The following is an 18281-nucleotide window of genomic DNA, read 5'->3' as shown; positions in this document are numbered from 1 at the left end:
GGATTAGACGGCCTACAGTGACGTAGTGGTTAAAGACACAGAGCCCACAGACTACACACCACTAGCTCTTTGTTTCTGAGGTCATTCTGCCTGATAAGTCTCACTTTCCAAAGAAAACCTTAGTTCCCTTTTTTTGCCTGGTTACTATTAAGATGCAGCCAGCTTTGAATTCCTATTGGTCAGAGAGGAGCTACTGCGCATGCGGCAGTTTCATTTTCACTGTGGCGGAGTCTAAACAATAAAGATATATTTCTTTTCCTTCTTTGTTACAGTCAGGTGTATTAACACCACCCACTGAATTCTGCTGCTGACCCACATCTCAGAAATCCAAATCTTATAAATGAGACAGCGAGAGAGAGATAAATATATTGGATATTGTGGCAAATCCTACTCAAAAAACAAATAAAAAATGTCAGACGAGGACAAGAGAAACAGAACTAGTAAAAAGTCTTAAAATCCCAAAACATACAACATTGTTTTTATATTCCAAATGTATAATATTATGTCTGTAACCCTTGGATTCAGGCAATAATACTTAAATATTGTGGTTTATGTGTTTTCATACATAGTTCTACATTGCTAAAATTTTCTCATGTTAATCATTATTAACTTCATTTCTTTATCATTGCAGCAATGTTGCAAAACCAGGAAGACAAAAAACCTTGACGACCTGGCGCTTAAATTAGATAACAGCCTCTTTGTTTGTGTGCCAACGCTTGCAAATCAAACCAGATCCAGCTTCATAAACACAAACACGAAACCTAACACAGTCATCACGTGGTTTCTCAGAACAGCACAGATGGATGTGCTGTTTGAGTCCAGTGGCGGCGCTCTAACACCGTGAATGATCAGAAGATTTGTTGAGGCTTATGTCATTTCTTTGTTTGCAAGTCACAGCCCAGAAGAGCATCAGCTGGGTGTGTCACAGTGACTATACACACACCAGTATCTGTGTGAGGGTGATGCTGTGTGAATCTAAGTTTAGGAGGGTCACAAAGAAACACAACCTGAGGTGTGTTGTGTTTTTATAATCTCTCAAAATAAAAACACAAAATGCATCATAACTCTGTCTGATTTTAGGTGGATTCATTTGTTCTGGTGTGAAAAGCATGTCAGAAGCACAATATACTTCTTCCCACTTTAAAGACAGGAGAAATTAAAGAATGACAGAAGCTGTAAGTTTACATATGGAGGTAAATTAAAAGATAAAGAGGCAAATCTCAAATTTAAAAGATGTGATGTTGCTGGAAGCTAAATGAGATCACTGACTTTGTTCATTTGTTCTTTGACATTTCACGTTCTCTGAATTCATCTTAAAAACCTGCTCGTTTTCTCTACATAATTAAAGCTTTAGTTCATCGTCATCATGTTATAATGCTGAAAACAACCTCTGTTGAACTGGCTACTTTGCTGCTTTTCTGAGATAAAATATGAGAATCTCTGAATATTGGGCACCTTTACTCTGACTGCTTTCTCCTCACATTGCAGCATTTAGTGTCTAACCTTACCCAAAGTTATTAAGTGTATACCTTTTTCATCACTACGTGTTTTTCTCTGGTCTGTCTATCCCAATATTTTAGAAATAAAATCTTTTCTTTTTTGCTTTGGTTTTTATATTTGACAGCTTTGTTGACTTTTCTAGACTTTAAATCATATTATAAGCTCATGAAATACAACAGTTACAAGCACATTACACCTCTGAGTATGTTCCAGTTAAAGAGTCAGCATTATCTGATCTTGACCTCTTCTCATGTTTTCAGTGTGCAGGCTTTCATGTCACAAACTCTCAGGTTACACAGAGGTGGTGACCCCTGTGGTTTGCCAAGCTTTAAACTGCTGAACTGTATTTGATGGACCTCAAACAGATAACACTGTCTAAAATTTATTTGTAAGCAGTATTTATACTATAAATACTGCTTACAAATCAATAATCTCTTAAACTTCAATTATAATAAATATAAATCTTTTACTTATGTTGGTGCTTCGTGACTTTTATTTAAGCGAGATTTTGACTGCAAGACTTTTACCTGTAAAAACGTGTTTTTACTTTGGTATATTGTTGGATGCTTGTTTGTGGAACAATTCTTTTACACTTCTTTCACTTTGACTTGATCCCAAAAACGCGCATTTTAGGTTAACTGGTGATTAAATGAAGCATAGGTGTGGATGTGAGAGTGTATGGTTGCTCTTTCTCTCTCTCTGGGCGAGACCTGTTAGGGTGCACCTTATCTCTTGTCCCAAATCAGGTGGAATAGGTTGCAAGCTAAATTTGTGGGTGGATGAATAATTGTATCTGGATTGCTCTGGGAACTCAAGGTTAATTGCATAGTTGTGTAAACATGAGCATAATTTAAACTACTTTTAAAATGGCATTAGTAAGAATATTTTCTGGAGTACAAATAACTCCAGAAAATATGTGATAACAACTGTGACACAAATATACATGATTGGTATGTGTCTTTAATCATTACGTCACTTTAGGTCTCTGATCAAAATCACAGATTACGCGCTACTAGCTCTTTGTTTCTGCCTGAAGCCTTTCACTTTCCAAAATAAATTAGTAAATAAATAAACCTCGGTTCTCCCATTTTGCCTGGTTACGGGTGAGGCGCATCCAGCTTTGAATTCCTATTGGTCAGAGAGGAGTCACTGCGCGTGCGGACTCAGAGGCTGTAGTTTCATTTTGTTGTAAAATTAAAACAATAAACGGTTGTATTAATTTTTTCTTCTTATGTTGAGAGAATTGAATTGAAGATGAGGACGTTTATGATGCTGCTTCTTTACTGGACAGCGTCTGTGTCTGCAGGTAAGCTTCATAAAAATGAAACTGTTCTTTAGAGATAGTGTTGCTCTCAGGTGGCTCAGGTGTTACTGTAAACAGACTCTCGGCTTGCACATATTCAAGATTCAAAGTTTATTTTTATTTCGCACTTTGTTTGTTTTTGTTGTTGTTGTTGTTGTTTTTTTACAGAAGTTCAAAGGCTTCAACAAAATGTTGCTTCTCATCAGCCTCTACGCTACAATGATCAGTAAAAGAAATAAAATACAGTAATAACAAATCTAAAATAAGGATTGTTAGTGCAAAGTCTTCAAGCATCCTACTGGTTCTGCAGCTGATGCTCCGTCTCCTCTTTCCAGATGCTGGAGGGAGAACAGGCCGTGAGAGGGCTGGTTTGGGTCCCTGATGTTTGTTTGTAGCTGTTTGCAGAAAGCCTACAAACAGCTACAAACATCAAAACCTAAATGAGTGTTGGTTTACAAATTATTTTTGTTGAAATTAAATTTCTAATTGTAGAAGAAGAAAAATTTAAGCTGCTCATAATGTTTTATGGTGTAAGTTGTAATCTGCACAATACTAAAAAAAATAATAATTTACTGGCAGCCTATGGTCAGGTTAATGCCATAATAAGGACTGTAAATCATTACTGATACATCATGAAAGTATAACCAAACCAAAATGACCTACAAACAACAGTTTTTACAAAACAATATTGTAGTTACAAAATGTAAGTTTTTAATATAAGATGATCAGAAAAGATAAAACATTGATTCATAAATCTTTTTTTTAGTATTTATAGAGGAGCCACTACCCACATAGCAAAATTGGTATGGCCCGGATCTGTCCCACACAATGTGCTTACACGTGGCCCACATACCGCAAAGAATGACGGCGGTTTGGTGGCCCAGATCTGGTTCGCCAGAGGCGGCCCACACATGGGCCAGCACAAGGCCAGTTGCAGACACACTGGTGCTCCTTTGCTGGCCCAGAAGAGTTTCAACTCTGGCCCCAGATGTCAGCCTAATGTGTACCTTAATTAAGCCATGTAATAAAAACATGTGCATAGTAGTGCAAAAGTAACATGACAAAACTCTGTTCAGACAGTGAATGAACAGATTCTTATACAACGCTTTTCACGTTCCCAGATTATTGAAAGTGGTCAATACAACATGTCACATTCACCCAACCACACGGTTTCTCTAAACTGAGTGCTTCCTAACTACATTCACACTCTTGACACGCAGACTGGAGGAGCCAGGGATAAAACCGCTAACCTTCTGAGCAGTAGGTGACCTGCTCTACCTCCTGAGTTACAGCCACCCACTGGCAAAAATGAGTAAACCGTCACTAGGTTTTGTATAAAGTGTACACTCACAAACCTGTCAAACCTGTATTTGAAACGTTGGCTACTATAGCAGTGTATTATTGCAACATGGCATTTGGGTCTCCTAACTAAAATAGGAAAATAGGAACATAAATAGTGCCATCATTGCCAGACCTGACCCACATCTGGTTGACATACACCCTGCCATGACACCAGTCAGTCAGAAGTGCCAGCTTAATGCCGGATCCGGGCCAGACCCGTTTTCTGTGAGCCTGAGCCACATACACCAAACCACAATCGGGCCAGATGTGGCATGCCATCACATAAACAGCGCCATCTATGCCAGGCTTGGCCCATACCTGGATGACATACGTCTTATCATGCCAGAAGTCAGCCAGCAGTGCCGGCTTCACACCAGATCCGGGCCAGACCTGCTTGCTATGTGGGTATAGTTTTTTTATTTTGAAAATGTGCTGATTTTTAAAGCTGTTTCTCACTACATTAAATATTTCTTACAGTGACCCACTCTATGAAGTATTTCTACACTTGGGATTGTCACGGTTTGCCAGGGCAAGCCGTGGGGATGTGGGGGAAAGGAGGACCCAGAACGCTGGACTCTTCACTGCAAGTGGTGTGTTTATTTACAGTGCGAAAATGACAATAAATCCCCGTGCTTGCCCTTTACTCCCATGTCGTGTCTTCTTCTTCTCCTCCTGAGGAAAACAATAGAGACAGCCGTTAAAACACTGAATCCCAGCAGACATACACTCACTGACTTTTAAACTAAACTAGAAGACTGACATGAAGTCTAACACAATAATCCCACACCAGTGGAAGCTCCATCACTCTCCTAAATTGCTCCCCCGACGAGCCCAGATCAGCAGCAGGTGTGTGGCAAGGACTTCGGGTGTGGCCAGTCCCCTAGCAGGGCCACACCCACCAGGCCTGAAGGTGGCTGTTGTTATGGTAAGGATTTATCCAATAGTTAAGGCAGCACCCTCTGGCGGTTGGGCCATGTATTGTATGTTGCAGTTTGGCAATAAACGGAGTCGCCACGTTAAGACAGAGCTGTCCCAGTGTCGTTTATGGCGTTGCTATTAAAGTCACGAGAGCTACCAAAACATGGTGTCAGAAGTGCTCGGGAGAGAAGAAGAACATAACGGAACACGGAAACTTCCTCACCGGAGAGAACTCGCCCTGCAAGTTTGCATTAACAGCCACAGTAAGAGCTAAGCTAACAAATTAACAAACGCTAACTAGCATCTCGCGACTAGCAGCATGGCAGCCGCGCCAGCAGCCTTCCAAGTATCACCGCCGCCGAAGTTCAACTTTTCAAAGCCGGAAGAGTGGCCGAAATGGATCCGACGCTTCGACAGGTTCAGGATAGCATCCGGACTCGAGCTACAATCGGACGAAAACCAGGTTAACACTCTGATATATACAATGGGTGATGAAGCGGAAGATGTGATCACTTCACTGAACCTAAACGACGAGGAGGCGAGTGAGTACCACATTCTCAAAGACAAACTTGAAGCACACTTTGTCGTCAGAAGAAACGTTATCTTTGAACGAGCAAAATTCAACCAAAGGCAGCAAGAAGCAGGCGAAACCGCAGACGGGTTTATTACATCTCTATACGCCTTGGCAGAGCATTGCGGCTACGGGCAGCTACACAGCGAAATGATAAGAGACAGACTCGTTGTCGGAATAAGAGACAAGAGACTCTCGGAGCAACTACAAATGGATGCGGAGCTCACATTAGAAAAAGCAGTGATACGGATTCGCCAAAGTGAACTTGTTAAGAAACAACAGGATCTTCTTAAAAACAACTTCAAGCAGGAGAATCTTTGCAACGTGGACATCGTTAAAGCAAAAACGAAACACTTCAAACCACGAAAGACTGTACCACAAACCACGGAGAGGAATGTGAAAAGCCAATGCAACCGATGTGGAAAGACACCCTTTCACAGCAAACACCAGTGCCCAGCCAGAGAGGTACTCTGCAATCAGTGCAAAAAGAAAGGTCACTACGCAAGAGTATGTAGGTCTGGGGCAGTGGGAGAAATACGTGCAGCGGGTGGTAACAGAGAAGAAAGAGAAATAGCATTTCTGGGAACGGTAGCCTCAGATAGAACAGAGGATGCGTGGTTGACTAAAGTAAAAGTTAACAATGCAGACTGCTGGCTAAAAATTGATACAGGAGCGGACGTAACCGTCTTGCCTGAAAAAGAGTACAACACTCTAGCACAAAAACCGCAGCTGCAACCCACAGATCTGAAACTATATGGGGTGGGAATGTCTCCATTAACAGTTAGAGGGAAATTTACTGCTAACTTGAGCACTCCAAGCAAAGCTACAGTACAGCCTGTGTATGTAGTAGCAGACCTGACACAAGGATTACTAAGCCGCATAGCGAGCGTAGCACTCGGGTTAGTGGCTAGAATAGAAACTGTGTCACTCACTTCAGTAGAAACAGTGAAGCAGCAGTTTCCAACACTATTCAGTGGGTTAGGCCGGATGGCGGGGGAATACAAAATTGAGCTTAAAGCAGACGCCAAACCGTTTGCCCTGTCAACTCCAAGAAGAGTCCCGCTTCCCCTGTTACCCAAAGTCAAAAGAGAGCTTGCTCGTATGGAAGAGTTAGGTGTAATCTCCAGAGTAGAGCAGCCTACCGACTGGTGTGCAGGAATGGTTCCAGTACCTAAACCAAACAGAGATGAAGTGCATGTGTGCGTGGACTTGACCAAACTAAATAATTCTGTGAAAAGAGAAAGACACATGTTGCCATCAGTTGAGCACACCCTAGGACAGCTAGAGGGCGCAAAGTTGTTCTCAAAACTCGACGCTAACTCAGGGTTTTGGCAAATACCTTTGTCCAAACAGTCAGCTCTTCTCACAACCTTCATCACGCCATTCGGAAGGTTCTGTTTTAATAGACTTTGTTTTGGCATATCTTCGGCCCCCGAACACTTCCAAAAACGAATGTCTCAGCTTTTAGAGGGGCTGGAAGGAGTCGTCTGCCAGATGGATGACATTCTGGTTTATGCTGACACACAAACCCAGCACGACAAGAGACTGATCGCAGTCCTGGAACGGCTCACAAAAGCAGGCTTGACATTGAAAAGCGAGAAATGTGAGTTTGCAAAGACATCAATCAAGTTCCTCGGACAGATCATTGACACTACAGGAGTCAAAGCAGACCCAGAAAAAGTGAAAGCGGTCAGCAACATGGAGGCACCCACCGATGTGGGTGGAGTGAGACGATTCCTAGGAATGGTTAATCATCTAGGCAAGTACCTTCCCCACTTAGCAGAGAAAACACAGCCGTTGAGAGAACTACTCAGTACCAAAAACATGTGGTGTTGGAGTGAGGCTCAACAAACAGCGTTTGACAACATTAAGGCAGAACTGAGTAAACCACCGAACTTGGCACTCTACAACCCCAAAGCACAAACGACAGTATCAGCTGATGCATCCTCCTATGGACTAGGAGCGGTGCTACTTCAGAAACAAGAGGATGACGCAACCAAACCAGTGGCCTTCGCTTCAAGAGCATTAACCCCCACGGAACAGAGGTACGCTCAAATAGAGAAGGAAGCGTTAGCCATAACCTGGGCATGTGAGCGATTCTCTGATTTTCTTATAGGCATTGAGTTCCATGTTGAGACAGATCACAAGCCTTTAGTACCACTTTTGGGCTCCAAGAACTTAGACGAACTGCCACCACGAGTACAAAGACTGAGAATGAGATTAATGCGGTACTCTTTCACCATCTCACATGTCCCAGACAAACACATCGCAACTGCAGACGTGCTGTCCAGAGCACCAGAAAAAACTGTTTGTGACGAGACATTAAGAGACGAAATGAACCTGTATGCACATCAGGTGATTTCAGGTCTTCCTGCAACAGAGGAGAGACTACAACAAATAAGAGAGCAGCAAGACAAAGACGAAACACTAAAACAAATCAAACTCTACTGCAAGAATGGCTGGCCGGACAAACTCAAAATACCAGGTCCATGTTTCCCATACCACCAGCATGCAGGGGACCTGACTGTTGAAAATGAACTTCTCTTAAAAGGTATGCGTATGTCTCTATTAAACAAGTTCGGCTCTCTGTCAGGTTACAAAATAAATCTTCTTAAAAGTGAATGTTTCCCCATAAATTCTTTAAGTCTTACACTTAAACAATCTGACATTCCTTTTAGACTTAGCCCTGCCGGCTTTAAATATTTGGGAGTTAACGTGACTCGTACTTTGTCTTCTCTATACTCTTCCAATTTCTCCCCTTTAATGACTCAAATTCAATCAGATTTTCAGAGATGGAAATCGCTACCTTTGTCCCTAATTGGTCGGATCAATGCTGTAAAGATGAACATTTTGCCTCGATTGTTATTTCTGTTTCAGAATATTCCTATATTTTTACCTAAAGCTTTTTTCAAAAAGTTAGACCAGCTAGTTACATCGTTTTTGTGGGGAGGGAAACATCCCAGTGTGAGGAAATCATTATTACAGAGACTGACATTTGATGGTGGTCTTGCCTTGCCTAACTTTTTATTTTACTATTGGTCCTCTCATGTTCACAAATTGACCCATTGGCTTGAATCTCAAGAACTGCTGTGGTGCAAACTGGAACGCCTGTCGTGCACTTCCTCATCCTTAGAAGCTTTATTGTTCTCTCCACTACCACTTAAGCCTTCTCATTTCACCCAAAATCCCGTGGTACAGTCTAGTCTAAGGGTCTGGTCACAACTCAGGAGTCATTTTAAGTACATCTCTGCGTCAGTACACATGCCCATCACGCAGAACCATCTGTTTACTCCTGGCCTCATTGATGGTACCTATGTACAGTGGAAGCATCATGGTATTAATACGTTTAAGGATCTCTATAAAGATGGTACTTTCTTAACTTTTTTAGACCTGTGTTCAGAAACAAATCTTCCGGCTACCAATCTATTCCGTTATTTTCAGGCACGGCATTGCACTTCTGCTCTCTTCCCCTCCTACCCTCTTCTTCCTAATGTCCAACCGTGGGAGGAATTCTTATCCCTTAAACCCAATAAGAAGTCAATTATATCTTTAATATATAAACAACTTATGGATTTAAATCTCCATTCAGTTGCTAAAATTAGGGGGGCTTGGGAGCGGGAGTTAGGAGTACTTTTTCGGATCAGCAATGGGAGAAAGCAGTATCCAATGTCTGTTATAGTACGTCCTGTGCCAGGTTACAACTTATCCAGTTCAAGGTGTTGTACAGGGTTTACTATTCAAAGTCTCGTCTGTCTGAGATTTACCCACAAGTGATGGATCAGTGTGAGAGATGTCATGCCACCCCATGTGACCTAGGCCATATGTTCTTTCTGTGCCCAAGACTCCATGGCTTCTAGAGTCAGTATTCAGTTATTCTTTCCAAGGCTCTTGGAACCCAAATCTGCATGGACCCTTTTCTAGCTGTTTTTGGGCTTCCAGTCAACACTGGTCTAACCGACCCTACACATTTCCAAATTTTAGCCTTTACATCACTTTTGGCTAGACGTTGCATCTTACTCCTTTGGAAATCTTCAAAGCCACCTTCAGTTTCTTTTTGGTTTAGAGATGTGATGTCATTTCTTAAATTGCAAAAGATAGGCCTTGTGGCGAAGGGCAAATACAGAGAATTTTATTGTATCTGGGGCCCCTTCGTAGACTATTGCAAGTCATTAAACGCTCTACCTGCTGATTAATATCATATCTCTTCCCCCCCCCCTTTTTTTTTTTTTTTTTTTTTTTGTGTGTGTTTTGGGGTTTGTTGTTTGTGTTTGTTTTGGGTTTCTTATTAGGTTTTGTTTTGTTTGTTTATTTAAGCGTGTGTGTGGGTGTGTGTGTGTGTGTGTGTGTGTGTGTGTTATCGTATCTGTTCATGTAAGAAAAACTAAAAAAAATATGTGAGGGGAACAGATTGTATTGTCATTGTAAACCACTGTACACTTGTCTCTCAATAAAAATATGAAAAAAAAAAAAGGTATGCGTATAGTTATTCCAAAAATATTACAAAAAGATGTTTTGACACGACTGCACACAGGTCACCAGGGCATTGTAAAGTCCAGGGAACGAGCCAAGCAGTCGGTATGGTGGCCAGGACTGAGCTCTCAACTACAACAGCTGGTAGCAGAATGTGAGACGTGTGCAAAGGTGAGACAGCAACCCAGAGAAACACTCATGCCAACTGAGTTTCCTACACGGCCGTGGGAGTTAGTTGGTGCTGATCTTTTTGAGTGGAGTAACAGCCAGTATTTGGTTGCAGTGGACTATTTCTCACGATACATAGAAATAGCTAAGCTGTCCTCTACCACATCAGCAGCAGTGATTGACCACTTAAAGTCCATATTCGCACGCCACGGCATTCCAACAGAGTTAAGGTCGGATAACGGTCCACAATTCTCCTCAGAACACTTCCAAAAGTTTGCTTCAGAGTGGGACTTTGCCCACACCACTTCCAGCCCGAGATTCCCTCAGAGCAATGGTGAGGCTGAAAGAGCAGTGAGAACAGTAAAGAGCTTCTGATGGGGAGGAAACTTCGTACCACAGTTCCCATACTTCCATCCTGCCTCAACCCAGGCTGGACAAACATCACTAAACTGAGAGAGAGAGAAGGGAAGGAGAGAGAAAAACAGTGGAAATGGTTCAACAACAGGCACAGAGCACAAGACCTCACAGGACTACACCCAGGAGATCAAGTCTGGATCACAGACATGAAAACAAATGGAACTATATCAGGCAGAGCAGAGACGCCGCGTTCTTACCTTGTTGAGACCCCGAGAGGACTTCTACGTCGAAACAGGAGCCATCTCATCACACTAAAAGAGACCAAGATGGAACCGACAGAACAGCAAATCCCTGTCATACCAGAAGACAGCAGCAGCCCGGTTTTGAACCAGGCACAGCAGTGTCTTACACCACCGAATGACCGGATTACTGAGAAAAGATATCCCACCAGAGACAGAAACCCACCGAGGTACCTTAAAGACTTTGAAGTAGGTAGTAGGTACTCTCGAGCACCTGAGTGACCAGCCAGGGGCAGAATAATCCCCTCACTCAGCGGAAGGATTGGGAAGTCTACCCCACCTTCATAGTTGGATAAGTTCACACAGTTAAATAAAATAATTGTTATAAAGTGGAAACAATAAATGTCCGTTACGGAATAAAAGTTAATGTAACAGCATTGAAATATTCAGCTACAAGTTAAGTTGCAGTGAATGTAGTGTTGACATAACTGTGGATTAGCACAGGAAACATTATGGTTATAATGTACTCAGAAAGGGGGATGTTATGGTAAGGATTTATCCAATAGTTAAGGCAGCACCCTCTGGCGGTTGGGCCATGTATTGTATGTTGCAGTTTGGCAATAAACGGAGTCGCCACGTTAAGACAGAGCTGTCCCAGTGTCGTTTATGGCGTTGCTATTAAAGTCACGAGAGCTACCAAAACAGCTGTGACTTGGCCACAGAAAACACATGCACAAACACACACACACACACACACACACACACACACACACACACACACACACACACACACACCTGCCTACATACAAATGTGGACAGAGAACAGTAGCAGTGCAGATGAAACACACACCTAATAATAATAATAATAATAATAATAATAATAATAATAGCCCACACTGCTCACGGACCCCGAGTCCCCAGAGCCGGATCCACGGGGATGATTGATGAAGTTCAGATGATTCGTTATGACAGCAGCACCAGGAGAGCTGAACCCAAACAGCAGTGGATGAACGATGCAGCAGATACACAGCACTGGGAGAGGAACACTGCGTTTTTCCCTCCATTAATAATTTAAAGCAGCGCTTCAACCAAACTGGAGGTTTGTTGATGTTTTAACTGACACATGCTGTTAATGTTTTTTTGTTTGTTTTTGCAGTACATTGAAAATTTGTCATTTAGATCACAGTCCGACTCCGAACTCTTGTTTAGATGGTATTAACTTGCCTTGACCACAGTGGCTTAGTCTTGAACCAAATACTCAGTTAGATGGTCAAAGGAAAATTAATCAACAGCAGGTTTGATGATTAAATCATAATGAAAGTATTTCATCCAACTAAACTCCAAATATTTACAGGTTCCTGTTTTTTCTGCAATTTCTCAGTTAATCGATTAAACTGTCATGGACACTGGAAAGGATTGGACTCAAGAGTGTGAGACTTAAAGGTTCAGTGACATTGTGTTTATTTACGGTGAAGGCAAAACAGGGTTACAAACAAAAGGAATGATTGCTAGCTGTCCAGGGTGCCAGCACAAACAGATCCACAGATAGTCTCTCTCTCCAGGGAAAACTCTCAAACTCAGGATTCCTGTGCTGTACTTCTGTCGTGACCTTGTCAGTTACCTGTTAGTTACTGTTCTCAGTACTTTACCTTGTTTGTTTCCGTTCCTGTTGCCACTGATTTTCAGTCCACTTCAACAACTTCAGCAAATGTTTGTTTGTGAGAGGCTGCTAGTAACAAATTTCTCAAAAATACAATTTAAAATGAGTTGTCTCTTTGTTATGACACGATGCGGGTGGACCATGGGAGCAGAACACACAGACATGTTTTGGACACAGTGCAGGGGGTTACACAAACAAAGGTGACACAAACAACACAATTCTGGCGCCGTGAGGAAGTGCTCGAACGGTCTACGGAAAAAGGAGAGTAGAGATGAGTGCCAGTGTACGGGGAAGCAAAAGCGCTTACTTGTCACGACCTGATTACTAGCCCGGGCTGACGAGGAGCCGGTGTTCTGGGAATCCATCCTACCTCAGCATGTCTGCGCTGGTCCAGTCGACCCGCCATCTGCACCGGGAGGGGACAAGCATCGAAGGCGTTTGGAAAGGGAGGGGGGATGAGTGTGTATCAGTGTATGCGTTTAAAATGAATACAAATCACTCCACTGAGAAACTTAACAAGGTTTTATCCACTGAATAGAAAATAAATTATACAGTGTATACGCGACATAACATGAACTACACCTGTCATAACATAAAAATTTATAAAGACCAGATGAAACTAAACTTCCCTTCGTGATAAACTGGTTCATATGAGATATTTTACTTTCAGTTTCGTTGATTTAAGTGACGTTTACTCTCAGAGTAAATCCCTATTGGCTCTGATCGAGGCTAATGGTGACGTTTCTCCTGGTTCTCCATTTTATCTTTAGCTTTTTCTGGACAAGCAAACGCATAAAGTCTGTTAAATGTTTGGATGTTTATGGTCACAATGAAGGCTTTCATCTTCTTTCTTCTCCTGGAAATACATGGGCTAGCGGCAGGTCAGTTTGACTGTTATATTTTTGTCTTTTTCTATGTCAGATTTATGGAATTTGAAAGACAAATGGACGGACTGTTTGCTCCCCTGAAAGTTCCTGTACGCTAAACATTTAGTTGTAATGGATCCTAGTAGAAAATGTCAATGTTTAGAAACAATCGATTATATTATACAGGTAATTAAATCGTCTGTTTATCTCTTCAATACCTAATAATAAACATTAAAGTTTAGATGAAGGCAAAGATTAAAACAAGGCGACTTATGTCCCAAACTATTTGATGATTTCCGGGTTTAAACCGTTCGTGACGCATTTTTACGCGTTGTGACTCTGCTGTGTTTCCAAACAGTCCAACAAATAAAACATCAGTGAGGAGGTCTGATGATAATCTGGTGACAATAATTAAAACGTTTATTTTAAAAACCAAGTACTATTTTAATTTTCATGAGGGTTTAAAACATTTTCACACAACAGCTGCTCATTAAAGTTAACTAAAGTTCATTTAAGTATCTTTATAAATATTATTTTTATTTTACTATTATTTAAAAATTATTTGTTCAGTATATGAAGAGCCACATGTCATTTTATGCAGTCTATTAAAAGTTAAAAGACTCCTGCTTTGTATTGTCTTCAGTATTATTCACCAGTGTTATGCTTGTGAATATTTTCTGTTTGACAAACATGCGCACACATATCGTAACTAACGAGTAGTTACACCCGGATATGAAGTTCACTGTTTTTCTGGTGTTATTGCTTAATTAACAGCGCAATGAGGTGACTTTTGTTGTGACGTCTATAAATAAAATAAAATAGAATTCAATTGAACTGAATTGAGATGCAAATTAAATCATTATTACTTAATAATATCAGATAGTTTATGTATGTAAAGTGCGAGTACACTACACATACCATCACGAACTAATTTTTTGTATCACTGCTGAATGATCAATAAGAAGCTGCAGGTGAGAAATACCAGAAAAGTTTTGCATTTTATTTCCAGCAGGGAGCGCTAATGAGAAGCGTTTTAAACTAACACAAATATTGTTGACTTTTGATAACTGAAAACTCACCTGAAAACCTGATTACAGAATAAAAGATAAAATAACAATTGCTAAGATAATATTCCCCAAATAATAGTTACCTAACATTAGCGTTGGTTTTATTGATAATATTATCGATCAAAGATATTGGAAGTAAAACTTTCTGTAACAATTTTAAGCTTAAAAAAATCTATAAAAATAATATAAACGAAGAAGAAGCATCGATATGCTTCAATCAGTTCATATAATTTGTAATCAAAAATTGAAATGCAAAAGAGAAAAACTCACTTCAGAAGTGATGCTGCGTAACAAAAGCAAAACAGATTAAAAAGAATATGTATTTTGTTTAACAATGAAAGCAAAAATAAAAATATAGTTAAATTAAAACCTATAATGAGTTCAAACCATCAATTGTGAAAACTGAATTAAACCAAACTGAAGGATAAACACCAGTTTTAAAACTTTCTGTGAATAATCAGGTTCAAACTAGGTTCAGAAAAATGACATTAAAGACTGAATATCTATTCATAAATCTATTTTGTGTTTATTGAAGGGACAGCAGGATTATTACAGGAAGTCCTTAATGTGCTGTAGTTTTTCTTATTGTGTTATTTAAAAAATAAAAGAATTTATAAGTCTGTGTTCCTGAGATCTCACAACATTAACTGTTTCTTACAGTGACCCACTCGCTGAAGTATTTCCTTACTGGATCCTCTCAAGTCCCAAACTTCCCAGAGTTTGTGTCTGTTGGGATGGTTGATGATGTTCAGATTGAATATTATGACAGCGACACGGAGAAAATGGTGCCCAAACAGGACTGGTTTGCCAGGAACACAGATCAGCAGTACTGGGAGAGGGAGACTGATATCTCCAGGGATCAGCAGCAGGGGTTCAAAGCCAACATTGAGATTTTAAAGCCTCGCTTCAACCAAACTGGAGGTTTGTTCATGTTTCATTTTTACTGATATTTGCTGTTAATGTTTTCAGTGTGTTTTGTTTACAGTAGTAAACAGGTTTGCACACACATTTAATATTTCATTCAGATTACGGATTAAAATTTTTGACATAATAATTCGTAATAAATGTAGAACTACAGTCTGTGAAACTTTAATTTAATTCAAACAGCTTTAATGATCATGTTTGTATGAACTGTCATAATTTAACTGTTTAGTTGATCAAAATAATCAAATAATAAAGATAAATTCATGATATTTGAAGTTTTCGGTTAATATTTAGGATTTTTTGCCTCTGAAACCTTGATGGTTGTTTTTGCTACAATTTCTTAATAATCGATTATTCAGAAATTAATCTCCAGAAAATCAGCTGGATCTAAATAATCAGTCTGAGGTGTGTTTGTTTTACAATTATTCTGAACTAATATTTAACTTTTAATAAAAACAATCCTGGACTGAAACTCTCCTTCAGTGGAAGCTTCTAGAAAGACCTCAACATAGTCTGGTGTGTAGTTTTCCCGCAGTTATATGATTTTTTTAGAATGATAGGAGGCTGCAGAGTTTCAGAGGATGGAAACTTAAACCCAGGATCAGGATCTGAGTCTGCTGCTCAGGATCCATCTTAGTGTGTTTGTCTGTTTCTGCAGCTCACAGGAAGTCGCTCCGTGTCTCAGTTCAGACGACCCTCACAAATAATCACATGTTGTAATAAATTATAGAAAAAGAAAATATGTCAGACACCATCAACAGTAGGGCTGCACGATTAATCGTTAGAAAATCGCGATCTCGATTCATACCAGGCACGTGCAGAGGGTGGGGGGGGGGGGGGGGGGGGGGCTAGAGGGGCTTGATGCACCGAGGCTTTTCTCGTGGCTTTGAGAGCAGCGATGTTATAAAAGCAGGAATGACTCCTCTCACCTGTAGACTGTCGGCTGTCATCACAGCATCAGCAGCGCTCAGGTTCCTACTCAAAGACGCCCACAGATCTCTGTGCTACACATCCAATAATATCATTAACGTGAATGTTTTAATATTTTTAGTGCAAAATCTGATCTGGTCACAGCGCTGAAAAACACCAAAGTGTCCCAGCATGGAGTCAAATTCAAGGTCTGAGTTATTGTTTCAGTCCTCTGCTCTTAGTAAATGTAATAAAAATGACAACATGGTTGTAAAATCTTAGAGGAACCTTTTTCACCTTTTTGTCAGGTCACAGCAAAAGAAATTAGCTGATTTATCAAAAATTATTTCTTGCATCGTCATCAATGATGACATGAAGCATTTGCTGGAGCCTGAAATACTGTAAGTAGAACTCCAGATTAGATTAATGTCACATGATCATATTAAACAGAGACACATCTAGAAAAACCTCAGGACAGTCTGGTGTTTAGTTTCTCACAGGAAGGATTTTTTAGGACTGATGACGGCTGCAGAGTTTCAGAGGATGTAAATTTAAATCTAGAATCAGGATCTGTGTCGGCTGCTGAGGATCCAGCTTAGTGTATTTGTCTGATCCTGCAGCTCACAGGAAGTTGCTCCACCTACAGCAGCATAGATAAACTGTGCAGTGATATCTCTGCAGGCAGGACGTAGATGTGCTAACGGGAGAGAATGAATTCTGTTTTTTCCCAGTGTCCTTTTCTAAAATCTACATTGTTAATGATGATTGGTTTTAAAAATCTTCCAGTGAGACAAAAGCAGCCATAAATGTAGATCCTCTATATGTTGATCACGTCTCTGTGTCAGTATAAGACTTTAGTGCAGCCTCTCTCTGGTTCACTGCAGTCTTTGTCTCTGTGTTTTTGTCAGGTGTTCACATTGTCCAGAGGATGTACGGCTGTGAATGGGATGAAGAAACAGGTGAAGTGACTGGACATGAGCAGTTTGGTTATGATGGAGAGGACTACATAATGTTTGACCTGAAGGAACAGACGTGGGTCGCTAAAAAACAACAGGCTGTCATGACAAAGATAAAGTTGGATCATGACAGAGCTCTGACTGTTCAGAAAAAGAACTACCTCACCCAGATTTGTCCTGAGTGGCTGAAGAAGTATGTGAACTATGGGAGGAGCTCTCTGATGAGGACAGGTAAAATCTATGAGCAGAATTAGATTAAAAGTTATGTCTCAGTTTATTACTTAATATGATATTAAATTAACTTTTTCATGCATGAATTATGAAAACCTCAATCAGGGCTTTTTTTTCTTGAGTATTTTTATTCATCTTAAGGCATGAAAAAAAGATTTTTGAACTTCATTTTTTTAAACGTACTTTTCATTTTCAAAGAGTATTTTTACATGTCCACTTAGTTGTACAACAAACATTTTGACTTATGAATCTGACAAATGAATAATTAATATACACTGTGTAAAAACTATAACATAACAAAAATATATTTTTAAAATATTTTATAACAGTATAACAATATATGTAACAACTATAACCCTGCAAGGCATGGAGTGACTCATCAGTGTTCAATGTAGTGGTTTATGTGCAAGTTTACCATCAACACTGACACAAATACAAGAAAACAGCCTTTGAATAGTTGTCCACTGTAGTGACCACTATGTGTGAAAGGGTTAATATAATTGCACTTCGCGTGGCCTTTTGACACATTTTTTAAATTTAATTTAAATTTATAAACTACATCACATGGTTTAAATAATAATAATAATAATAATAATCTTTTAAAGTTGCTCCTGGTCGTCATAGCAGATCATCTTCCACAGTTTTAGCTCTGATATACTCATTTCTAATCCTTCTCACTCCTTATGATAATTTTAATATCATCAGTTCTGTCTCCTGTATTTGTCTCAGTGCCACCATCCTCAGATATTAAATCACAGCAGGTCTCACTGCCATCTTGTAAACCTTCCTTTCCACTCTTGC

The 18281-nt window shown here is 40.1% G+C and overlaps 2 protein-coding genes across 3 annotated transcripts in view; both read left to right on the top strand.

Annotated features, from left to right (window-relative positions):
* Window positions 1–18281, top strand: part of LOC143414483 (class I histocompatibility antigen, F10 alpha chain-like) — a 44705-nt gene that overhangs the window by 22216 nt on the left and 4208 nt on the right. The gene's annotated exons all lie outside the window — the stretch shown is intronic.
* LOC101471753 (class I histocompatibility antigen, F10 alpha chain) overlaps window positions 15124–18281 on the top strand; it is a 111794-nt gene continuing 108636 nt past the window's right edge. Inside the window, exons 1-2 of one of the 2 annotated variants that reach the window (XM_076878931.1) lie at window positions 15124–15381; window positions 17202–17480. In XM_076878931.1, the coding sequence (XP_076735046.1) occupies window positions 15195–15381; window positions 17202–17480 (466 nt within the window). In that variant the 5' untranslated portion in view covers window positions 15124–15194. The remainder of the gene's footprint in view (window positions 15382–17201; window positions 17481–18281) is intronic. The other variant, XM_076878930.1, reaches the window with a different exon arrangement.

Source organism: Maylandia zebra, linkage group LG22 (genome assembly GCF_041146795.1).
Source record: "Maylandia zebra isolate NMK-2024a linkage group LG22, Mzebra_GT3a, whole genome shotgun sequence".
In the NCBI taxonomy this organism is placed as follows: Eukaryota; Metazoa; Chordata; class Actinopteri; order Cichliformes; family Cichlidae; genus Maylandia; species Maylandia zebra.
Note: the sequence above shows the minus strand (reverse complement) of the source record. Positions and strands in the feature narration are given on the sequence as shown.